The following is a 27,092-nucleotide window of genomic DNA, read 5'->3' on the forward strand; positions in this document are numbered from 1 at the left end:
CTGATAATCCTTTTGTAAACCAAGGTTACATTAATCAGTATGTGTTGGGGAGGGGATGAAAGTGAGTAAACCAATCTTAGAGACAAAAATCAAAATTCTATAATAAATGTGCTACATTTTGGAGGGTCCTAACTTAAAATTTATGAGAACATATACTTATGGAGATATAGAGAGTTCCTAAGTCTATATCATGCAAAATTATATATTTTTTCTTTTTATACCTCAAAACTTAGTAATGGATGTGGGATAAGCTTGCTTACCACCTAAAAATTAGGGATCTGTAAAGTTTGGATTTTTGAAAATACCACAGTCCTTAGAAAGCTACGTCACAGATGATGGATTGCTTCTCTCTTTCAATCTCAAACATTCTGCCTCTTGAATACCTGTACTGTAAAGGGGGTTCTTCACCATTGGGTAGATGGGGGATCTCAGGAGGTGTTACAAAAACAGTATGTTCACTTTTGAAAGATTCATCCAATTCTATAAGTCGCACTTCACCACTCTTGTCCATATCCACCTGAAGGAGTTAAAAATATATATATTAAAAAGATACATTGACTAGACAAGTGTTCATCTATAAGGGAATGGTTAAATAAACCATTTACACAACTAGATACTAAGAAGCTATTTAAAAAAAGAATGAGCAAGTTCTCTGTGTATTACTATAGAAAGTTCTCTGAGATAATTAAGTGACAATAACAACATATTTAGTTTTCGCTTGTACTCACATAAAGAAATACTCAAAAATACTTTTTTAAGAAAGTAATTATCTATATGGCTAAGAGGAAATGAAGGGAATGTACTAGAATGGAATAGGACCCAGATTTCCCAATATATTACCTTTTAATATTGTTTTGCATTTTGAATAGTGAAAATTTACTCAAGAAATAGAACCTTAAAATGTTATTATATTAACAAATAATAATATTTAAATGTGCATGCATGCATGCATGCATGTGTGTGTATGTTGAGAATACTGGGTCTGTCTTTGATTTTGACTAAGTAAAATAAACTTCCCTATGTTCTTCCAGTATATGTAGAAGCACATTTGTGTTAAGTTCTAGTCACATCAATATTTAAAGCATTTTAGTTGTCTGTTACCTCAAGATACTTTATGGTATGGTAATAATTATAAAAATAAAAACTTCATAGAGTCTAAACTTCCCAAAAGGAACTCATAAACTAAACAGCACAATATTCACATTAATTTAAACCAGATGTCATACGTATGACAAAATAGAATGCACAGAATTTTATCAGGTTAGACAGAATTAATGTCACATAACAGGAATAAATGGAGAGTAAGTCTTATTAACAAGTTAAATCTTAAAGTAAGGATTTACAGAAGAGTAGACCAGAACAGGACAGAAACAGCTTTTACCATTTTCCTAACCTTTAAAAAGAGGTGATACATTCAGAGTCGTCTTATATAAATTGTTGATTATAATTTCACAGCATTACCTGCTGTAATCTCTGGTATTAAAGAATGTTTTTAATGGTATATCCATATAGTGAACTAGACAATAATTAAGGCATGTTTCAGAATTAATGACAGGAGAAAATGTTCACAAAATAAAAAAAACTACTAAATAATATATATGTGTATCTATATATACATACCACACACACAGGGAGTATGATTCTAACTTTTTTAAGACTGTGCCTATATCTGTTATACAGATATATTTCTGTGTGTGCACACTTTCCCACACACACACAGATGCACATACACAGTTATCAAAATGGTACCTCTGGGTGGTGTTATTACTGGCAATAATTTTCTTCTTTATATTGTTATTTGTCTTCCAATTAAAATAATGAATATGTATTATTTTTACTTGCTTTATAAAAATTACAAAAGCAACAAATGTTCAGAATAAAAATGTAAACAAGGAAGACTATACTACTTTTAGGATAAGCACTTATTTCAATTCTGTCCAAGGATTTAAAATTAATCAGTATATTATAAAAGAAGGTACCTTTGTTTTTAGCCTTTCAAAACTTTTATACAGTGAAACAAGCAATGATATAATAAATATAGTAAATTGGGTAATCACAAACTCAGCTAGTACTCAAAATTGATACAATCTTTTTTAGAAAGCAAGCTATGTTTAAACACATCCACCATATCCTTTTTTCCCCTTGGGCTGTGCTGCATTGTGCCATGGATCAAACCTGTATCCTCTGTAGTAGGAGTATGGACCCTTAACCACTGGACTGCCAGGGAATTCCTTTCCTCCCTATTCTAAGGGAAAAACCTAATAGAAAAAATTATCAGTATGAAATTTTTTTTTTTTTTTTTGCAGGACTGCAATAAGCTTCCCTGGTAGCTCAGATGGTAAGTAATCCACCTGCAATGCAGGAGACGTGGGTTTGATCCCTGGGTCAGAGATCCCCTGGAAAGGGAATAGCAACCCACTCCAGTCTTCTTGCCATGGAGAATTCCATGGACAGACCACGAGGTTGCAAAGAGTGGGATACAACTGAGCAACTAACACTTTCAGTTCTTGGGCTTCCCAGGTGATGCTAGTGGTAAAGAACCTGCCTGCCAATGCAGGAGACGTAAGAGACGTGGGTTTGGTCCCTGGGTTGGGAAGATCCCTGGGAGGAGGAAATGACAACCCACTCCAGTATTCTTGCCTGGAGAATCCCACGGACAAAGGAGCCTGGAAGGCTATATATAGTCCATGGGGTTGCAAAGAGACATGACTGAGCACACATACATACACATACAATAACAACAAACTGGAAGTCACCTACACGACAAAAAATAAGTAAATAAATAAAGTATGATACATAGATGATATATACAGTCACTAAAAATGAAAGAGTATGAAGAAGGAAATGGCAACCCACTCCAATAGTTTTGCCTGGGAAATCCCATGGACAGAGGAGCCTGGCGGGCTACTGTCCATGGGGTCACAAAGAGTCAGACACGACCGAGGGAAGGAAATAGTCCCAAGAAAGCTGAGGTGCTTGCCAGAGGCCCCAGAGCTTTTGATGGCAAAACCAGAACTGTGGCTGAGGACTCCCAGTTCCCAGGCTTCTTGATCCTGGCCTCTCTCACCAGATACGAGTGTGGAACACTAGAATCGAAAATATGCCTGAGGGCTTCCCTGGTGGCTCAGTGGTAAAGAGTTCCCTCCCTGGTTTGGGAAGATCCCACATGCCTAGGAGCAGCTAAGCCCGTATGCCACAACTACTGAGCCTGTGCTCTAGGGTCCAGGAGCCGCAACTCCTGAACCCGCACACCTTAGAGTCTGTGCTCCGCAACAAGGGGAGCCACCACCACGAGAAGCCCATGCATCACAAGTGGAGAGTAGACTGCTCGCTGCAACTAGAGAAAAGCCCATGTAGCAACGAAGACCCTGCACAGCCTTAAATTAAAAAAAAAAAATCATTAAAAGAAAAAAAAATGAAAAGAGTAAAGGTTATGCAGGCCTCTGGTTGGACAAGACAAATTAAACACAACTATTTACCTTCAATCCTTCCTGAAATCTCACCAAAACAAGAGTAAGGAGATTAAAAAACAATGAAGGCAAAATGAACTGGAGAGAAGTCAACAGCAGAGCTGAGTTCAAAACATTTTAGAAGCTGCATAGTAGCTTGATGAGACCTATGAAAGCTGAAAACCACATGTCTGGCACTGGGGAGCGGGTAGAGAAGAAAAACCAAAAAGTCAGCCATTTGGCTCTACAGAGCACCAGAAAAGTCAGGGATGAAGAGCATGATGCCCCTGAAGACAGGACGGCAAGTGGGGTTGAATCAGGAGAATTAGTTAAATGCCTGCATTTGAGAACTCCTAGACCCTTGCCCAGTTGGACACGACCGAGCGACTTCACTTTCACTTTTCACTTTCACGCACTGGAGAAGGAAATGGCAACTCACTCCAGTGTTCTTGCCTGGAGAATCCCAGGGACGGGGGAGCCTGGTGGGCTGCCGTCTATGGGGTCACACAGAGTCGGACACGACTAAAGTGACTTAGCAGCAGCAGTAGCAGCAGACCCTTGCCCAAGCCAGCACAGTTAGGCCATGACCTCTCCCCAGCAGCAGAAAACTGGGTTGGGTCTTTCTGAGTGAATCAGAGAAGCCTTACATTTGAGGATGCCAGGCAGAGCTGGGGAAGATGAAGGAGATTAATACCATAAAACAGGCGAAATGAGTAAAAGCTTACATGTTACAACAAGTGGAAAATCTTAGCTACCTTCCCCACTCAGCTCTGAGAATACCTGCTTACGCATTCTAGGCTAAAGACTGGAGATATCTCTTGGGGAAACTATGTAGCCTAAAAGAATTACAGACACTGATCAAATAGGGACTCTAATGAAATAGCTGAGTTCCTTTATGATCATCAATCTCATACCTAAGGAAGCTCCAAGTCTCATCTTCTAAAAAGAGCTCCACTGAGTTCTCTGTGCCTCATACTTGGTAACAAATACCAACTAAAGATCACACACACAAAAAGCCAAAAACTTGAAAAAGAATAAAATAAATATTAAAAGGTTCTCAGAAGGAGAGACAATGAAAGGGGAAAAAACCCTTCAAAATAACTAAAATGAATAAGCCTACATCCACGAAACAAGAAGATGCTATAACACATACCCACATAAGAAGGGAGCATTCAGAGAATGAGAAGGAGCTTATGGCAATTATAAATATGATAACAGAGGTTAAAAGTATACTATAAAGGCTGAAAGATAAAATTGAAGACATCTGGAAAGTGGAGATATGACAAAGAGATAGAAAATAAGATGAAAACAACCACCAAAAAAGAAAGAAAAAAGAAAATTAAGAAGATCAGGCCAGGAGGGCCAATACACAAACAATACATATTTCAGAAAAAGAGAACAGAGAAATTGGAGGAAAGTAAATCTAAAAAAGGAAAAAAAAAAAACACACAGCAATTTCCTGGTGGTTCAGTGGTTAAGAACCTGCTCTGCAGTGCACAGGACATGGGTTCGATCCCTGCTGGGGAACTAAGATCCCACACGCCTCAGAGCAACTAAGCCTGTACACCACAACTAGAGTGTCCATGTGCCACGACAAAAGATGTGGCATGAGGTGAAGAAGATCCCGCGTGCAGCAACCAAGACCTGATGCGATCAAGAAAATAAATAAATCTTTAAAAAATTATAAAAAATAAAAATATGAAAGAAAATACCCCAGAATTTGAAGGCCATAAGTTATAGATTAAAAGGGCCTATATATGTCCAACTCAGAGACGAAAATGAAGGCTGACACCAAGCATATCCTTGTGATTTCAGATCAGGGATCTTAAATGGTTCCAGAAAGAAAAAGAGATCAGGCACAAAAGATCAGAAATAAAGACAGTACTAGACTAGGTGTTATTCTCAACAATAACATCTGAGGCCAGAAGACAATGTAGTAATGACTTCAGATTTTACATCCGACCAGACTAGCAATCAAGTATTAAGGGAGAATAATGAAATTTGCAGGCAGGCAGGGCATCAAAACATGTAACTCCCATCGAGTCTTTCTCACTAAACCACTGAAATCTGTGATTCACCATAACAAGGAAATAAACGAAGAGGGAAGTTACTGAAGCCAGAAAGCTGGGGATCCAACTCTGAAGAGAGGTCAGTACAATTCCCAAGATGATGGTGAAGGAAAATCCTAGGATGACAGTCTAGAAAGCAGTTCAGACTGAAACACAAAGATGGAAAGCTCCAGCAAGAATTAAAAAAAAAACAAACTGATAGACTATATGACATGTTAGAAAAACTGAGATTTTCGATTTTTTACCTTCATAGAAGAGCTTAGAGATGAATTAATAGTACACACAAAATTAGAAATATAGCAATTATTAACATTAGGGAAAACAAAGTCCATACGTAAAAGAAAATTTAATTACAGTATATACATATGACCTATCTGTGACTGCATACAAAGTGAAATTTTCAGACAGGTATATTGATAAAATATCAATTAAAATATCAACACTGCAAACCATTTGACCAACTATGGGAGAATTTTGGTGATGGTAGTAGATACAACCTTAATGGAGAATATATAAAACAATAGGCAGCAATAACAAGACATTATTTGGAAATCTTAAAGTAAATGACTGATGAAATAGCTAAAAGAGAAAGTGGTTGCCTCTGAGAATAGAAACTAGGGGTGGGAAAAAAATGGGACCTAAGCCTTGTAAAATCATTTGACTTTTTACACTATGCTGTTTTAATGTGGCAAACAATAAAAAATTACTTTTTAGAGATTTGGCAGCAATATAAAAAGGTTTATAAGATCTGGTTATGTAAAAAATTAGGAAGTAATCACAATTATGTTAAAAAAAAAAACATTGAAAGTAAATGTAAAATGGATATTAGGGCACTGAGCTTATAGAATTTTTCCACCCTTTTATTTTCCACATTTCTGTTACTTCATAAAACAACATTAGGAACATGTCAATAATAACTGGAAATCACTGGTGTCCCTAGAAGGATATAATGTTCACCAGTTTAGATCAGTTCAGTTGCTCAATTGAGTCCAACTCTTTACAACCCCATGGACTGCAGCATGCCAGGCCTCCCTGTCCATCACCAACTCCTGATGCGTGCTCAAACTCATGTCTATCGAGTAGGTGATGCCATCCAACCATCTCATCCTCTGTCATCCCCTTCTCCTCCTGCCTTCAATCTTTCCCAGCATCAGGGTCTTTTCCAATGATCAGTTCTTCGCATCAGATGGCCAAAGTATTGGAGTTTCAGGTTAAGCATCACTACTTCCAATGAATATTCAGGACTGATTTTCTTTAGGATGGACTGGCTGGATCTTCTAGGAGTCCAAGGGACTCTCAAGAGTCTTCTCCAACACCACAGTTCAAGAGCATCAATTCTTTGGCGCTCAGCTTTCTTTATAGTCCAACTCTCATATCTATACATGACTACTGGAAAAAATCATAGCTTTAATAGATGGACCTTTGTTGGCAGAGTAATGTCTCTGCTTTTCAACATGCTGTCTATGTTGGTCCTAGTTTTTGTTCCAAGGAGCAAGCATCTTTTAATTCCATGGCTGCAGTCACCACCTGCAGTGATTTTGGAGCCCCCCAGAATAAAATCTCTCACTGTTTCCATTGTTTCTCCATCTATTTGCCATGAAGTGATGGGACTGGATGATATGGTCTTAGTTTTCTGAATGTTGAGTTTTAAGCCAACTTTTTTACTCTCCTCTTTTACTTTCATCAAGAGGCTCTTGAGTTTTCTTCGCTTTCTGCCATAAGGGTGGTGTCATCTGTGTATCTGAGGTTATTGATATTTCTTCTGGCAATCTTGATTCCAGCTTGTGCTTCATCCAGCCCAGCATTTCACATGATGTACTCTGCATGTAAGTTAAATAAACAGGGTGACAATATACAGCCTTGACGTACTCTTCTCCAGATTTGGAGCAAGTCTGTTGTTCCATGTCCAGTTCTAACTGTGGCTTCTTGACCTGCATACAGATTTCTCAGGAGGCAGGTCAGGTGGTCTGGCATTCCCATCTCTTGAAGAATTTTCCACAGTCTGTTGTGATCCACACAGTCAAAGGTTTCAGCGTAGTCAACAAAGCAGAAGTAGATGTTTTTCTGGAACTCTCTTGCTTTTTTGATGATCCAACAGACGTTGGCAATTTGATCTCTGGTTCCTCTGCCTTTTCTAAAACCAGCTTGAACATCTGGAAGTTCGTGGTTCACATACTGTTGAAGCCTGGCTTGGAGAATTTTGAGCATTACTCTGCTAGTGTGTGAGATGAGTGCAACTGTGTGGTAGTTTGAACATTCTTTGGCATTGCCTTTCTTTGGGATTGGAGTGAAAACTGACCTTTTCTAGTCCTGTCCACGGGCAACCCCAGAGCATCCATGGGCAACCCCAGAATGAAGATGGAAGCTCTATATGATACGCAAACATTTTTATGTAGATGAAAAGAGGTTAATGTAATTATAACAGTAACAGTGATAATGAAGTAGAAGAGATGAACCACAATAAAAAGGTTACAACCAATACCAAAGGACACTGGAAAGGAAGCTGGAAACCAACCACTCCAGTCTTCATAATGGAATATTATAAGAGAACTGTCTGTCTGTGAGCATTAGGTGTTTTAAAATTTTTATTTTATTTATTTATCAGCTTCTCCCTGTCAGACCGGTCCCTTTGTTTGCATAGGAAAAAACCTATGGACATGGACAACTGCTCTAAGTATTGTAAAGTCTACTAAAATATTAAAATTGTGCTCTGTAAATTCCGTACCTTGGGATAACTTCCCTTAGCTTGTCTCCTAATAAAATCCCATTTCAACATTACAAAAACTACCATGTAATAAATGCTTCATTTATCAGTTGGGCATTTCTGTCTTTTGGAAAACATAGTGACATCTGTCTCTATTGGGAGAAAAAAGAAATCCAACACCCACGGCAGGATAAAATTAAAATAATTTTCATATTCTCTTCGTATTTTTTCACAAGACATTAATATGCTCAGAAAACACTGCAGAGGGATGCTTGGGAGACCAAGAAAAACCTTACCAGACTATTTGTTACACAAACTGCTTTCAGTTAAGCTCCATCCTATAGGAACAGATTGTAAGGATTTAAAATACAATCATATGAAGAAAAAGAACACATGGCTTTCAAATTAGTCATAAATGAAACACAAATAATTCTCATATATTGTTTTTCTTAGTCCTAGTCAGCTTTACCCACTCAAGGTTTTTTAAAGTTGATCAAATGTTTTCTGTTTGGATAGGCTAAGATCAAAAGAGCAATATGTCTAATTTTTGTTCAATGTTAGTCATTGACTGGCTGAAGGATTGGCTGAAGCACTTAATGAATATCTGATATTATTTAGTTTTCATAGCCAGACTGCCAGAGGGGATCTGTTCACTTAAAAAAAATTAAGCTCAGAGTCACTTAGCTAAGGAATAATCCCATATGAATGTCTATTTTAAAAGTATTATTGATATTCAAAAACCATTAAAAGCAATCACTGACTTTCTATGCTTAATGCACTGAAACTATGCCATTAAAATATGAAAAACAGTAACAGCACTGTACAATTATTTACTATTTCAGAGAGTTCTGCTTAATACTAGGAATGCAATTAACCTCTATTAAGATATATTTTATGATATCACAAATAAAATCACTTTTAACTAAGAAAAAGATCCACTTTGAATTTTTGACATTTTATTATTTTCTCTAATAAGAGTTCCTTGAATTATAATAAAGCAAATACAAGTAACTATGTTTTAGTGAGTAAATTTCCCAGTTTTGACTTTCTTAGTAATCATCAAAATTCTTAAGTACCATATGAATCTACTATATGTAAGTGATATTTTGTTGGATCCAGACTTTGAATAGGTAAAGAGCATTTTAGGGAAACAATCTGCCTAGACACAATAATTATACACTTAATTGGGTTGTTCCTTTTTTGAGACTTCTCAGAATTTATATTCTTTAAGTCAATCATGCTTCACACTAACTTTTATCAACTAAATAGTAAGTAACCTATTTTCAGAAAATCCTATGGCAAAACCAATACAATTATGTAAAGTAATTAGCCTCTAATTAAAGTAAATACATTTAAGTTAAAAAAAAAAGAAAATCCTAGACAATACAGAAACTTTCAGTAATAAAATATCCTTCTTCAAACATGATACCCTAAGTATCTAGCAAAATTATAAATCCTGTATGTCTTACAATATTGTAAGAATTTTTTAAAACCATGTGATACCATTATATGAGTTTTTAGCCGAAATACAAACTTGTGAAAGCAAGATACACAAAATGAGCAAGAAGTCAAAGGGAACAATACAAGATTTTCTTTTCTGCACTGCTAATTGGATCCTTCCAACTAATTCAGTGTTCCTATGTAGATTCATAAATTTATTGGCTAAAGCAGGCTATTAGCAAACGCTGTCACTAATTTGGTCCCTTATGATTCAGTTGACTTGGCACAAGGAACAATTGTTACCCAATTATTAATATATGCCATTGTTCCCAAGGGAAGCTCAGCACCATAGAGGAAGCCAAGCACTACAGAGGAAAAACATTCAAAGAGCATGTTAGTCAGAAACATTTTTATTTAAAAAACCAACAGAATTATTCCTATAAAAAAGGATTTAGAGAGATTCTTTAAAGCATACTTTTATTCATTGTACACCTTTTCTATTTATTTATTCTTTCTACTAATATTTAACTTTAAAAGCACCAAAAAAAGGCAAACTTAAAAATTTAATTAAAATATTGAAAAGCACATTCTTAGTATAATGCTACAATGAAGACAAAACTATCAAGGAGCTATAATGTTACGTCTCCAAATAAACAGGACTTCAAGGCAGAACTCAGCTTACAAAAAAGCAGGGTTCTAAAAGTCTGTCTTATTTATATAGGTTATTCAAACTACAAAAAATGAATTTCCCCAAAAAACAATATCCTTTTTGGGGTGATAGAAATGTTCTATGTTTTGGGGTCATGGTTACATGGAAATCTATATTTGCCAAAACTTATCAAACTGTACACTTCAAAAGTGCATTTATCATTTATATATTTATTACAATAAATCTAGACTCTAAAAATTTGTTCTAAATGGTGGTTAGAATACCAATCCACCAAAAAGAAACTTAATACATATTTCTGGCACAACACTCTAGCCATGCACCATCTGAACTACAGACAGTCACCATGTATATCAGTGTTTCTATGAGAAAATGAATTTTGAGTTCTAAGAAAATATTGGCATATATCCACCTTTTCCCTATTCCAAAGGATTTCAGGGTTTTGCTGATGGCTCAGCAGGTAAAGAATCCACCTGCAATGCAGGGAGATTCGGGTTTGACCCCTGGGTTGGGAAGATCCCCTGGAGGAGGAAATGGCATCCTGCTCCAGTATTCTTACCTGAAAAATCCCACGGACAGAGGAGCCTGGTGGGCTACAGTCCATAGTGTCTCAAGAGTCGCACATGACTGAGCAACTAAGCAAGCAAAGCAAAGCATTTCAAGGACTAGGGTGGTTATTTCTGGGCTTCTTAAGTTTGTCAACTCTCTATCAGCACCAGAAACAGTATTTTTCCACATCAATTATGCCTCACATGTTCTAATTTCCAGATCAAACTCTGATACCTCATTTGCTGGCACCACCCAATGGGAACACTCAGACTCTGCCTTGCTTAGACCCTGATACTCTCTGCTGTCCTCATGTCTACATGAACCTAACCTGTTTAGGTTCTGACCCCTTGGAACAGTCTGTCCTCCAGCATGGACACTCTCTTCATCCTGCTCGTCCTCTGACTCCCCCATGCTACCCTTGCATGGATGAATGCTCTCCTCACCGTCTTGGGCTCCAACACTCCATGCTCAGCTGCTCCTCCTTCACCCACTCAGATTCTGGCACCCCTCTCTGGGGCACTGTTCCCCAAGCTCCTCTCTATCCAGCACGAATACTCACTTTGCTCTACCTCACTAATGACAGTGGACTACAGGGGAAGGGAAGGCTTCACAGATGAATGTAATAGAATTCATTCACTTAATTTATGCTACAAATGCACTCCCAAATTGTAGAAATGTTCAGGTGAAATGTTATGTTCTACTCCTACTCTCAGTGTGTGACAATCCACTTCAGACCAAAAGGAGAGGTGAAAATTAAGGATGCTCAAGTTAGAGGTCCACAGACTTGGATAAAATCTCCTTAGTCTATACATGGACAGGAAGGGTTACAGACATGGTTGCTAAAATAAAACTCACAATTTAGTAAAATCCTGCAAAGTTATAAGTTCCATAACATCTAGGAGGCCACCAAAACCTTCATAATAAAGGGTCAGTGATTAAATGGAATTAATTAAAATTTTGTTAAAAGCTGGTTAAGTTATAAATAGAAACTGTAACTCAAAACATTTATAATAGTCACACAAAATAAGTTAGGGCACTGTAGACATACTATATGACTTACTTTATCTACACAATCATCAAAAAACGCCAGACTTGCATCTTTATCACTGACGAAAGAACATTCCTCAATGAAGCGAATAAACATTTGTGTTTTGGTCATCATGTTATAGAATTTCTGATGTGACCGGTCCCGACTTCTTAAGAAAGCTGTTCAACATAAATTTGCAATGTTAGTATATATAATACATTCATAGGTTCAGAGAACTTTTGAGCTAGCAGGAACTAGATCAAACATGTCATCTATACCCTCCACACTCTACTGTTTTGCAGAAAAAGAAACAGACTCCTGAACGAGACATGACCTGACAAAGATAGCAATAGGAAAGGAACCTGAACCTATTGCTTTGAAAGGAATCTTTTAAATCCTCCAATCCAGGGGCTCCTATGCTTGCCCGACACTGCTTGGCTGCCCTGAAAGCTGAAAGCATCAGTATCTTAACACACTGTGACACAACAGAGTACAGTGGTACTTGTCAAACAGTCTCTTCTGTGTATTTTGCTACTGGGATTGTATTTAATGTGCCTGAGAAATAACTAATTCTATGGAAATGGATTACCAACTGAGTTGACAGACACATACTGCTGAAATAGACAAGTACATGTTAATAAATATGAGCTGCTGCTGCTACTGTTGCTAAGTCGCTTCAGTCGTGTCCGACTCTGTGCGACCCCATAGACGGCAGCCCACCAGGCTCCCCTGTCCCTGGGATTCTCCAGGCAAGAACACTGTGGAGTGGGTTGCCATTTCCTTCTCCAATGCATGAAAGTAAAAAGTGAAAGTGAAGTCGCTCAGTCATGTCTGACTCTTCGTGACCCCATGGACTGCAGCCTACCAGGCTCCTCCGTCCATGGGATTTTCCAGGCAAGAGTACTGGAGTGGGGTGCCATTGCCTTCTCCGAAATATGAGTTACTAACCCAGAAAGCAATCATCACAAAGTTAAGCTCAATAACATGAAAGCTGTAGTACTATATAATCACTTACCTTGTAGAGCAAAAAGAGAAGTTGCATCTGTGGCTGTCTCAGATGGGGCTTGAGTTATTGGTCTTAAGTATGATCTATAACCTTTTAAAATAGAGGCCATGAAACACAAAAATGCCTCTTGGATTTCCAAGTCTATCATGTGCAACCTCTTTCCAGAATTAAAGTCATAATCATTCATTGCTAAGTCCATAAGTCCATCATCTCTTGGTCTCTGCTGTACTGTGAAGAAATACAGTGTTAATGTTTTCTCCAGAACTGTCAAAACTAAGGTTCATAATGGTATCAATTATAAATCTGTTGCATATGTGATTCAAGTCATTATGCTATACACCTTACACAGTCCTGTATCTCAATTATATCTCAATAAATTTGAAAGAAAAATAATAAATGTGTTGAGTTTTCAAAAGAGCTCAAGCTACTTCAACCATTGTTTACATAACTCCTTAACATACACTAAAACTTGGAATTGGTCTAAGGACGGTAGCAATGCTCAATGTTAATCTCCTGATTGTCACGGTTATTGCATACAGCAGTGACGTAGGAGAATGTACTGGCTGGTAGGAAATATACATTCCATTTGGAGATGATGCGGACATCTATTCTCAAAAAGTCAAAGGAACAATGTTTGTGACTGCTTCAAAATGTAAAAACTTTTTAAAATACGAGGAACAATAAGTCATCTTAGGAAGTTTTTGTGACATTCTTATTGTCTAAGAAAGCAAAAAAGAAAATGGGCACTGGAATGGAAGACCTAGGTTTTAATCTTAGCTTCATCCTTATTAACTGTATGATATCTGACAAGCTACCTCCCTCAAATTTATTATCTCCATATTTGTAAAAACAAAAGAATGTATGTGAAAGTGCTCTGAAGCTGTAAAGTGATATATAATCCTAAATAATATCAGTATTTTTTAAGCCTGTAATTTTAAGCTTTGGATTCTGCCCTTCAGTAGAGCTGGATGGGCTATTTCACTTATTTTAATAATGTTTGAATATTGCCATAAAAACTGCTGGACTTCTCAGCTATTCAAAAGAAGCTCATGAACTTTTAGAAAGCAGTTAAGTAGATTAAATAGAATTCCATATGTAATTTATTTGTTCCATAGGATAAATTTTTTTCTGCTTGATGTCATGTTTTTTCATATCCCAGTACTTTGAGCCACTTTTGAATTATCTACTTGTTGTAAGGTTTGCTTTGTAAACACTGTCTTTTCCTGTGTCTCCTTCCAGCAATACTAAGGTGCCCTGAACTCTTGAGGATGCAGGCCTCCTCCCATGTTTATACTTCACTTAATGCATAAATGAGAACCTCAAATATTGCTACATCATTACTGACCACTTTTCATACAACAGCATCAAATTATGAACCCTGAATGGACTGTTGTTATAAAACAGTAAGAAGCTTAGATAAATTGAAGGCTTAAATTCCTTTTATCGGTAATTCTGGATCACTATCAAGATACTCTTATGTAAGCTTTGAACTGAAATATGCCAATCGATTTTCACTTTAATTTCTGAATGCTTTTGGCAAACTTTTGTTTTCAAATTATTTGAGGTAGGCCACAGCATTAAGATCTACCAAAGGTGAAAAGCATATGACCATGCTCCCACCCCATGGAAATCATCAGCATTTTCTAATGTAATTTAAACCATCTGTCTCAGACTTTCAAAACTAACTTTCTATTTTATGTACAAAGAAAACACATAAGTAGAAACTAGTATTTTTCCATAGTATTTGAAAATAACCACCTTAACCTCTTTTTGAATTTTATTATGATATAAACTTCATAAAATCTCCCATTCGGTTTCTAAAAACTTGCTTTAATGCTTATTCTAAAAAATTTTCTTTTAGATAAAACTATCCTTTAACAAGTAAGGCAAAGTAATTGGAGACTTTTCTTCAGATTAAATTACTTCCATTAATTAAATTATACACTTACATTTTGCCAGTTGTTGATGCAAATTATTCAGTGTGTTCATCAGATTTTTACATGGTTTCTTTGGAAGTATCTTCCAGGCTACATTTTTCTTGTCACCAGTTCTGAGATTAAATGATAACAATAATATATTTGTCAGATTAACATGGGGAGAGGTGGGGCAGGTATATACCTGTTATTCATAAAAAGGGGAAAAGAGAAAACACATTGAATGAAAATAAAGCATACAGAATATTCTTGTTAACAGGAGAAAAATACTTCAGGTGTAAATGGACTGCTTAACGTTGTAAAATTAATTTTTATTTTGAGGGTAGAACTTTGTATTAAATATAGCTCAAAAACGTATACTTATGTTGATACTGAGTCAATTCCACTTGCACTGGAATCATGTGCAAAATCACTCCAAAATTTAATGTGGTGGTCATCAGATCCCCCAAAGGAGGAAACGGCAACCTACTCCAGTATTCTTGCCTGGAAAATCCCATGAACAGAGGAGGCTGGTGGGCTACAGTCCATACGGCCACAAAGAGTCGGACACGACTGAACATACGCGCCTGCACACATTACCCTTAAGCTCATTTAGAGTCTTCAGACACTTAAATATTGGGGAAATCCTACTATTGGGACTTTTGTTTTGTTTTGTTTTTTTCTTATAGACTCTAAGACAAAGCACTCTAGAATACATTCAGTGAACTTAGGATCCATCAGATCAGTTGCTCAGTTGTGTCCAACTCTTTGCGACCCCATGAATCGCAGCACGCCAGGCCTCCCTGTCCATCACCAACTCCTGGAGTTCACCGAAGGATCCATAAACCTTATCAAAATACTTTGATATATTCAATATTTAGTTTCTTAGTTCCCTAAAAAATAAGTAAAATTTAGTTTCTTTCAGAAAAGAAATAATCTATAATGTTAGATTATTTGAAAGAAGTATAACATCCCCAAATACTTTTATAACTATAGAAGAAGATATCTGACTGATATCTTTGTTTCTATGATGAACTCCAGTCATCTGCTTTATCACAACTATCACCACACAGTTGCTCCCTAAACTATAGATGGAACATAAAAAGAAAAAAGCATGGTGATAAAATGTGGTAAAGCTTCTGGACTTAACTATAACTTTGTTGATTCCATTCTCTATTTATTAAAACTTTTTACTATTTCAAAAGCAATAAACACTCATTTTAGGAAACTTGAAAAAATGTAGAGAAAAAGGAGAACAAAAGTAAATCACTTATGTTCTAACCACCAAACTCAACAACACAGTGCAGGTGTTAAATGGAACATGCTGAACTGTTGTTTTTTTTAATGCTCCCTAAATTTCCCACAGAACAAAAAGCGCAAATAAAACTCCACAAACTAAACAAAGAAAAAACGAGTGGATGGGAAAGCTTAAGCTGACAAAGAATTGTCTTGGAATCTACCCTATCTTTCCACAATGAGAAAAAAAATACAGACAGGGCAGGGTCAAACTGCAGATGTCCTGCTGTGAGATTTTATTTCATTGAGAATGTGAACAGGACTACAGAACCCTGTATTAAAGTGAGAACACAATGTAAAAATACTTGGCATTATTTTCTTGCTGAAAGTTTCAAACACAGCACTCCCACTGTGCCTTAGCATTCACTGTGTGTCCCTTGCTAGATTATTAGCAATTTAAGAGAAAGGAATGTATTTGGTTTGTTTTTTTATTCCCGGTGCCTAGCCAAAAAAAAAAGGTGGGAGGGAAGGACACTTGAGATGTCTGTAGCATAAATCAATGAACAATATTTTGGTATCATTTCATTACATAGAACTACTACTATTTACTCACATAATTTTCCTCCTCTTGCCCTTGATAGCATCACTCTAAAACTTAGCTGAGGAGAAGCGCTTTATCTAGTACCTAAGTTTGAATCTATGACAACCTTTTGCATTTTTACTCATGGTGAGTTCCATTTATAAGATTACTATTACAGAATTAGTTAGCCAATAATTAGTGGACGAAGTACTAGTTATGGAGTCATACCATGATGTTTTCAAAATCAGTCCTGTGAGTATAAGTTATGTGCCTTTTGATAAATTACTTAAAAATTTAAGTTTTGGTTTTCTTATTTGTCTGGCAGAATGCTTAGTAAAAACTACCTCACAAAATACAGAGAATAATAAAAGATACCTTAGGCTATGCATACAGTTTTATGCCTAGTACATTATTAGATATTAATTTCCCTTCAGAAACTTGACATTCATAACATGTTCTTTATGTATTTATGAGTCAGAGAAGGGGAAAGGAAACAACAAATTTCATATTCAGGAGTTTTCTTTCAAATTTCAGGTTGAGGTTTCAGAAATTCAGGATGAAGGAAAGTAGAAAGTGATTAGTTCACTGGTTTTAGTCCTCCCATAGGTTTGAAAGGGCGATAAAACCAAGAAGGAAGACCACTGATGAGTGCAAACAACTCAATGTTTTTTTGACTTTTTTAACTCATTAGTGATCAAAACAGAAAGTTAAAATAAGAAAAAAATTATTTTAACAAATTAAGTATAAAAAGAAGGGAAATGTAATTTATTACAATAATAGATACAGTATACACTTATTTACAACACTGCATTTCAATTTTTAAAAACATTATATCATGTAACATTTAACAACTGGCCAAAAAAGAGAGATGTTACTTTAACATTTGAAGAATTAAACTGTAAAAGGTACTAGCTAGCTTTGGGGTTTTATTAACAGGGTAACTCGCAGTTATTTTAAGTACGTCCTGTGGATGCAATGTGGTATTGCATCAATTTCCTCTTTCCTGAAGAGCTTAAGTATGATTAAACTGAAAGGACACAAGAGAAAATACTGAATTAAAGAAAAGCTATATAGTTACAGTAGGTACAACTTAAATATTATTTCAAAAAAGAGAGAGAAAATTATAAAATCCTTACATTCCTTACATAAATTTCTAAGGCATAAGATTATAATATTTCTTAAATATTTAAATATCTGAGGATTAAAACCTTCTCTAGTACACTAAATCCATCTCATCAAAGTATAGTAAGAACTGATTCAAAGATGGCAAAAACCCCAAATATAAAAAAAAATATAGCTCAAAAGAATTCTAGTTATTATCACAAAATATACCAAAAAAACACAAAAAACAAAAAAACCTACGAAGTTGCAAATCACAGAATGTAGAATCACTGAAACAAACTTACTGAGAAATGGTGTTGGTATCTAGGTCAACACAACTGACATCTGGTGGAGGGTCATAGAGATCAAAGTATCTTGAATCAATTCCTACTATGAATGGACATGGTGCACTCAAGACATCTGCTAAAGCCAGTGGGCAGAGAGGAACATAGGGGCATGGCCAGTGGAAAGGGAAAATCATCTTGGATAAAAGATAAAAGAATATTTAGCTGTTTTAACATTGAAGCATAATTCATTGGCAACATAGAAAACTGTCTTTTAAATATTTATATCTAAAGTAGTTTAATACTTGTTAAATAATTACAATTAGTGATAATGGTCAGAAAATTAAAATTCATTACACTCTGGATTTTAGTTAAGCATTGAAATAGCTTTAAATTTTATGAATAATTAAGTTTAAAATGAAACTGATCGCCAAGAAGAAACCGTGATACTCACAGACACTAATGCTTCTGTCACACTGGTAAGCACGGAAGGCCGTAAGGAATGAATGAGAATTTTATGTTCTGTTACTGCAAACACCAGGAGTGTCACAGCATTTTCAGGGCCTAAATTCTGGAGCAGTGTTGAAAACTTGCCACCACTGTAAATCCAAACAAAGAGATATAATTTAAAAAATAGAGATCCAAAATCTCATTATACAAAATAATTTTTAAAAGTTTATGATTAGGGTAGGGTTACAGTTCACATTATATATTCAACTTTAAAGATAGAACTAACACCCAAAAAAGATGTCCTTTTCATTATAGGGGACTGGAATGCAAAAGTAGGAAGTCAAGAAACACCTGGAGTAACATGCAAATTTGGCCTTGGAATACGGAATGAGGCAGGGCAAAGACTAATAGAGTTTTGCTAAGAAAATGCACTGGTCATAACAAACACCCTCTTCCAACAACACAAGAGAAGACTCTATATATGGACATCACCAGATGGTCAACACTGAAATCAGATTGATTATATTCTTTGCAGCCAAAGATGGAGAAGCTCTATACAGTCAGCAAAAACAAGACCAGGAGCTGACTGTGGCTCAGACCATGAACTCCTTATTGCCAAATTCAGACTTAAATTGAAGAAAGTCGGGAAAACCACTAGACCATTCAGGTATGACCTAAATCAAATCCCTTATGGTTATACAGTGGAAGTGAGAAATAGATTTAAGGGCCTAGATCTGATAGACAGAGTGCCTGATGAACTACGGACTGAGGTTCGTGACATTGTACAGGAGACAGGGATCAAGACCATCCCCATGGAAAAGAAATGCAAAAAAGCAAAATGGCTGTCTGGGGAGGCCTTACAAATAGCTGTGAAAAGAAGAGAAGCGAAAAGCAAAGGAGAAAAGGAAAGATATAAACATCTGAATGCAGAGTTCCAAAGAATAGCAAGAAGAGATAAGAAAGCCTTCTTCAGCCATCAATGCAAAGAAATAGAGGAAAACAACAGAATGGGAAAGACTAGGGATCTCTTCAAGAAAATCAGAGATGCCAAAGGAACATTTCATGCAAAGATGAGCTCGATAAAGGACAGAAATTGTATGGACTTAACAGAAGCAGAAGATATTAAGAAGAGGTGGCAAGAACACACAGAAGAACTGTACAAAAAACATCTTCACAACCCAGATAATCACGATGGTGTGATCACTGACCTAGAGCCAGACATCCTGGAATGTGAAGTCAAGTGGGCCTTAGAAAGCATCACTACACACAAAGTTAGTGGAGGTGATGGAATTCCAGTTGAGCTATTCCAAATCCTGAAAGATGATGCTGTGAAAGTGCTGCACTCAATATGCCAGCAAATTTGGAAAACTCAGCAGTGGCCACAGGACTGGAAAAGGTCAGTTTTCATTCCAATCCCAAAGAAAGGCAATGACAAAGAATGCTCAAACTACTGCACAATTGCACTCATCTCACACGCTAGTAAAGTAATGCTCAAAATTCTCCAAGCCAGGCTTCAGCAATATGTGAACCGTGAACTTCCTGATGTGCAAGCTGGTTTTAGAAAAGGCAGAGGAACCAGAGGTCAAATTGCCAACATCCGCTGGATCATGGAAAAAGCAATAGAGTTCCAGAAAAACATCTATTTCTGCTTTATTGACTATGCCAAAGCCTTTGACTGTGTGCATCACAATAAACTGTGGAAAATTCTGAAAGAGATGGGAATACCAGAACACCTGATCTGCCTCTTGAGAAATTTGAATGCAGGTCAGGAAGCAACAGTTAGAACTGGACATGGAACAACAGACTGGTTCCAAATAGGAAAAGGAATTCGTCAAGGCTGTATATTGTCACCCTGTTTATTTAACTTCTATGCAGAGTACATCATGAGAAACGCTGGACTGGAAGAAACACAAACTGGAATCAAGATTGCGGGGAGAAATATCAATAACCTCAGATATGCAGATGATACCACCCTTATGGCAGAAAGTGAAGAGGAACTCAAAAGCCTCTTGATGAAAGTGAAAGTGGAGAGTGAAAAAGTTGGCTTAAAGCTCAACATTCAGAAAACGAAGATCATGGCATCCGGTCCCACCACTTCATGGGAAATAGATGGGGAAACAGTGGAAACAGTGTCAGACTTTGTTTTTCTGGGCTCCAAAATCACTACAGATGGTGACTGCAGCCATGAAATTAAAAGACGCTTACTCCTTGGAAGGAAAGTTATGACCAACCTAGATAGCATATTCAAAAGCAGAGACATTCCTTTGCCAACAAAGGTCCGTCTAGTCAAGGCTATGGTTTTTCCTGTGGTCATGTATGGATGTGAGAGTTGGGCTGTGAAGAAGGCTGAGTGCCGTAGAATTGATGCTTTTGAACTGTGGTGTGGAGAAGACTCTTGAGAGTCCCTTGGACTGCAAGGAGATCCAACCAGTCCATTCTGAAGGAGGTCAGCCCTGGGATTTCTTTGGAAGGAATGATGCTAAAGCTGAAACTCTAGTTCTTTGGCTACCTCATGCTAAGAGTTGACTCACTGGAAAAGACTCTGATGCTGGGAGGGATTGGGGGCAGGAGGAGAAGGGGACGACAGAGGATGAGATGGCTGGATGGCATCGCTGACTCGATGGACATGAGTCCCAGTGAACTCCAGGAGTTGGTGATGGACAGGGAGGCCTGGCGTGCTGCGATTCACGGGGTCGCAAAGAGTTGGACACGACTGAGCAACTGATCTGATCTGATCTGTTGCTCTTTTGTAGGGAAAACGCTGCATCCGAAACACACTATGAAAACAATGAAGTTTTATGAGGTTTTGAAGTCATCTGCGTCTTCTGCCTTGTATTAAATATGGAAAATGAAAATTTATCTGTTTTTTTCTATAAAATGATCTGCCATGTAGATAATGTTCAAGTAAAGAATTCAATGCGTACACAAAATGTTGTTATATGATTCCATTTATACAAAGTGTCCATTACAGGCACATCTGTAGAGAAAGAAGTAGATAAGCAGTTGCCTAGGGCTGGGGACGGTGTCTGTGTGTTTGTATTTGCAGGGATGGTAGAGGTAAGGGAGGGTAACTGCTAAAAGATACAGGTGTTTTTTGGAGCTACAACAATGTTCTGAAGTTGATTACAGTCATAGTTGCAGAACACTGTGAATATATTCATTGAATTGTACAATTTAACTAGGTGAACTGTATGGGATGTGAATTATATATCAATAAAGTCATTACCAAAAAAAAAGTCTCTTGGTAGTCTCAGTATTTCTAGTTTATTCTCAGTTCAAACAAAGGTTAAGAAAACACTGGTCACCCAGGGCCAAGACCTGGTGATGAAATAATCTGCAATTCTTACAAAATTAACGTCAAAGATGGCAGCTGTTCTCCCTTAGGTATGTGCCACCAAATAACTTAATTATATTGTAACTACTTCCCTGCTAGAAAAAGTACATGGCTAATTAAATATCAAGAAATGATACTTTAGAAAAAACATATTTCATAATCTCTGAACTTTTAAGGTGATGAAATACATTATTCTATTCCATGGGCTAGTATTTATAAGTAACTTTTTATTTGGGGGTTAATTTTAAAATGAGTATTTTTCAGAGGATATTTAAAGCTAAAAAACAATCGTTTTCATAAACTATAGACATATGTACTCATTTATGCATTAACAGTTGTACACACTTGATCACAGTTAAGTGGATATGCAAAATACCAAACACTATTGTAAAAGTTTTTCTGTGTTCTTCAAGAACTTTAACCTAAATTTTAAGTAAAAGAAATTTAATAAGAAACAATTAGATGAGAAGTATTTCCATCAACATTTGCAATTTTCCCTAGGAAAGAGAGAAAATACTTGAACGCTATTTTAGTTTACACTAAACATTTAGAGAAACACAATGAAGTTTTACTTGCCTTAGTGGAAGAGGTGAAGAAACAGGCTGACTGAGGATCAGATTATCATGTGGTGATAACTGAAAATAAATATGAAATAAAGTATTTCAAATATAAAGATTAACTTTAAAATACCACCTTCCAGTAAAAAAAAATTTCACACACACATATATAGATGATGCCCATAAAGTTTCAATATTCCCATGCACCAGGTATAGGAATCGTCTAAATCACTTACTAAGATCCTAAAAAATATGTCCTGATGACTTGTCCTGATGACTGCCCTAACTACTAATTCTTCTTACTTTAAACCATATTCTTTTATTCTGTTCCTCAACATTTCCCTGATGCCATTTTAACAAACCTGCACTGAAAGAATACACTGTTCATTTAATATCATAAAACCAGGGTTAGTTAATCTATGGCCTCAGGGCAAATCCACAGACCACCTGCTTTTACAAATAAAGTCTTACCAAAATAGAGCCATGCACATTTGTTTACATGTTACATAGAGCTGCTTTTGTGCAGTGAAAGCGGAGCTGAGCAGTTTTCAGAGAGACAACACAGCCTGTAAAGTTTGAAATATCTACTGTTTGGTCCTCAATAGAAAAAACTTGCCAACTTCAGCTATAAGATAAATCTTTTATGTATGCAACCTGAATGTGCTATATATATATATATTCTGGCACTAAATATCAAGAAGGAACTTGGGATGATATGTAGATATGCAGACTATTTACAATGCTTATCAAAATGATATTTTTCTAGACACTTTATCTGTATCAATATATTAATACAATTAATCTACATTTTAAATTTTATGCATATTTACAGAAATCTTAAATATCTATTTATAAATGATTTCTAATTTTGAATGATAGTCCACTAAGGGTTATGATAAATACCATAAGGCACATACAGAGATAATACATGAAATATTCTCTCAAGATCACTTCAAAAATAATGCTTAAATAGATTAGAAAAACAACTTACATATCAAGATTATAAACAAAAAAGAAACATAAACAAAAAAGGAAAGATAAAGTCAACTGGGACAAGAGATGGGGAAAATAATTTGTGTTCACTTTAAACTTCCCGTCACAAGGATGTGAGCAATTCTTCCTGCAATTAGGAAAACACACAACTTTTTCTTTCATCTATTCTAATACATTTAACTTAGGGAGTAAGTGCCAAAGGCAAAAGTTTTAAATACCAAGAATAAACTTAGGAAAGCAGTCCCTTTTTATGTGTTCAAAATGTCTACTGCTGTCTATTTCTTCAAGTCTACAACCCTTTATCTAAGAGGAAACATTAGATGTTGGCTGAGAGGCAGTTAATAAAATCATAAGGGTCCAAACTCCAGCATGAAGCAGCATCTGGTTCTCTTTTGATTCCATTTGATGTTTCTTTCCTCTTATAAAACTGTTATACTTAGGTTACATTTTGACAGAGTCCATAATCATTCAATAGAGCACTTACATCAAGAAAATCTTACCTGAACTAGAATCCGTGGTCTCTGAGGAGATGGAAAAGGAACTTTATGCATAAAATGAGAAATATGCCTTAAAAACAAACAAACAAAAACCTAATTGATTCCAAAGAGAATGCCATATGCTATAAAGGTCAACATGTCACCACAAGTTCATGTTGAGTCAAAAGCTCTGTGTACCGATAATTTCGAAATCCCTGCTACCACAAAAACAAGTGAACAAACAACCAAAATCATTTGTACCATTTAAGTCCCTTCTGAATAAACCCAGCCCCCAAATTTTCATATTAATACTCTCTCATATCCAGTAATAATTGTGTCATTAATGTCTCAAAAGCCACTGTAAGTTCTACCTTATGTGGACATTACCAAAGGAGCTAATTCTTGTACTGCAGTACACTTATTTTTAGTCAATTGCTCATATTTTAAAAATGAAGCAACCATTGAGTATTTCAGAAAAATGAAGGAGTTTAACTATTTCTAAAATAAGAATAATATACTTTCGATTAACAATAGGTTAAAAATTCTATTGCTGATTTTTTGGGCTTTTTCCCCAGATGAAGACAGATAAAAAGATAGATTGATGGGTTTTGTTTTGAACACCATGGAAAAGGAAAAAGGAAACAATAGTAAACAATCATTTTAAAGAAAGAGTTATTTTATTTCTATATTACTTGTAAACTATTTCCAAATCATCTTGGCCGCAGAACTGAGATAATTTCATCTGGATAGAAAACATCAGAAGAGCATGGTATCTAAAATATCTAAAGTGAAAGTGAAAGTGCTCAACTCTTCGCGACCCCATGCACTGTAGCCCTCCAGGCTCCCCTGTCCATGCTATTTCCCAGGCAAGAATACTGGAATGGGTTGCCATTTCCTTCTCCAGGGGATCTTTCCAGCCCAGGGGTCAAACTCAGGTTTCCCGAGCCACCAGGGAAGCCCAAAATATCTAAGTTCAGTTCAGTTGCTCTGTCGTGTCCCACTCTTTGAGACCCCATGGACTGCAGCACGCCAGGCCTCTGCATATCTAAAATGATATCTAAATGATATCTAAGATATCTAAAAACAGTAAGGAATAAAATAAGCCCAGATTATATGTAAAATAAGAATCACAAAACCTTTAAAAAAAAATTCCAATTAGGATCTCCAAACTTCACAAGATATTAAAAAATGAAACATTTCTGCCATTTTGTCAGAAATAAAATTATCTAAAATAACAAAACTGTAGATCTAATTGGGGCTTTCCAGATGGCTCAGTGGTAAGGAACCCGCCTGCCAATGCAAGTGATGTGGGTCGGGAAGATCCCTTGGAGGAGGAAATGGCAGCCCCACTCCAGTATCCTTGCCTGGAGAATCCCATGACAGAGGAGCCTGGCAGGTCACATTTCATGGGGTCGCAAAGAGTCAGACATACTGAGCAGCTGAATACAAACACACACACAGTTATAGTAAGAGAAATATTACATAACTGAATCAACCAAATCTTTTTTTCTCTTGAAAAATTTAGTTTCCAAATAAAATCCATTCAATTACCAGTCCAAATATACCATACACAGTGGAAAGAGCTGCCAAATTTTGAACCGAGAAGGCTGCTAACTTACTTCTCAATTGGAAGGACGTGAGGTCCAGAGATGGAATAACGATATAGAAAAGTCAAAAACTTCCTGAATGCGTCAAAAAAAGGCCAGTGAGAGAGAAGACAGATGCATTTATTAGTGTGAATTGTCTTGGAACTATCAGACTTCTCATTTGCTGATGATGCTAAACCCAAAAGAAATCTCTGTTTTTCTGTGAGATTCTCCTCGGAGTATGGTTCATAAAACTGAATAGCAGCACCATAGACCTGGAAAAGAGATAATATATTTGATAAATATGCCTTATATCATTTACTCAAATCACATTATTGGTTAAATATTTAATGGATGAGCTATTATGAGCCATTATATGCCTATGAGGCAGGCAAGGTGCCAGGTACCAGAGACAGTGGTGAAGAGACATTGCTCTTGCTTTCTTGAAGTACATTAAAACATCGATGACGACAACAACAAAACTACACAGTGCAACTGTTGGGTCCCCTTATTACTGGAAAACAATATGTTTAATTAAGTTTTTTCATAAAGAGTGACAGCAATTGTGTTGCTATTCTCTATAAGAAAATGACTGAAAACAATGAGTTGGCCAGAAAGTTCATTTGGGTTTTTCTGTAAGATGCTACTGAAAAATCCAAACAAACTTTTTGGCCCACCTAATAATTATTTAGTAGAGAGCAGGACAGAATTTTAGATAAGGAAATACAAATTTCAACTTCAGACAATTCACTGAATTTCTCTAGACCTCAATTTCCCAATATATAAAATGAAGATATTGCACTACAAGATTATCAAAGTCCATTTCAACGATAATAGGCTATGGTTCTAAACAGCACTGCATATTTAATAAAGTCTTTAGTATTACTTTAAAACTTTTGTAACACAGAAAATGAAGCAATGCAGGATCATCATTTGATAATGAAAAAAATCCTTGGCTGTATCCACAAGAAAAGCATTTGGATATGTGAGACAGACTGAAAATTTTCTTTTCCTATGTCTCCAGATGCAGTTATTTTAATGTGAAAGAGGTGCATATAATCTATCCAATTTAACCAGTTATTGTTTCTATTGTTACTGCATATAAAACTTAAGACTTGAAAATGTACAAGAAAACTGCAGATATCATTTGTTAAACACAGAGTACCTTTTCAGCTGAGGCTCCAGTTAACACGAATGTAGAAAATACAGGGAGGGGGTATTTGCTATTTGATGGCCAACATTCAATAGTTGCGCCCATTGGTAAACAAAACAGGGGAACAGATTCTGGGAGTGAGAATGACTCGTAATCTTCTTGAGGGTATCTACAAATTAGACCTATAAAAACAATAATAAATATTAGCTCATCAGCTCTTGAATTTAGCAGCTCATAATTTGAATGATGCTAAAATGCTTTATTATTTAACACATCTGGAAGACTAAAACACTATATATGTTCACCAAGTAACTCTGAATGCTTTAATAGGATTCAAGTGGATTTTAATTCTTAAACTAGTCATATTAACTACTTAATATTTATCAAGCTTCATCCACAAAGGCTAGTAAGGCAAACAGGAAAAGACTATTCCCTGGTAGCTCAGACAGTGAAGAATCTGCCTGCAATGCAGGAGACCTGGGTGGGGAAGATTCCCTGGAGAAGGGAATGGCAACTGA

General features: G+C 36.3%; 1 protein-coding gene across 10 annotated transcripts in view; it reads right to left on the minus strand.

The window, feature by feature from the left end:
* Window positions 1-27,092, minus strand: part of DENND4A (DENN domain containing 4A) — a 137,001-nt gene that overhangs the window by 39,569 nt on the left and 70,340 nt on the right. For all 10 annotated transcript variants that reach the window (XM_059890360.1, XM_059890362.1, XM_005211320.5 and 7 more), the window contains 10 exons: window positions 26,587-26,756; window positions 25,455-25,696; window positions 23,860-23,926; window positions 22,386-22,444; window positions 18,480-18,624; window positions 18,047-18,222; window positions 14,861-14,961; window positions 12,921-13,139; window positions 11,939-12,084; window positions 384-517 (listed from right to left, as the gene is read on the minus strand). In XM_059890360.1, the coding sequence (XP_059746343.1) occupies window positions 384-517; window positions 11,939-12,084; window positions 12,921-13,139; window positions 14,861-14,961; window positions 18,047-18,222; window positions 18,480-18,624; window positions 22,386-22,444; window positions 23,860-23,926; window positions 25,455-25,696; window positions 26,587-26,756 (1,459 nt within the window). The remainder of the gene's footprint in view (window positions 1-383; window positions 518-11,938; window positions 12,085-12,920; window positions 13,140-14,860; window positions 14,962-18,046; window positions 18,223-18,479; window positions 18,625-22,385; window positions 22,445-23,859; window positions 23,927-25,454; window positions 25,697-26,586; window positions 26,757-27,092) is intronic.

This window comes from Bos taurus, chromosome 10, assembly GCF_002263795.3.
Source record: "Bos taurus isolate L1 Dominette 01449 registration number 42190680 breed Hereford chromosome 10, ARS-UCD2.0, whole genome shotgun sequence".
Taxonomy (NCBI): domain Eukaryota; kingdom Metazoa; phylum Chordata; class Mammalia; order Artiodactyla; family Bovidae; genus Bos; species Bos taurus.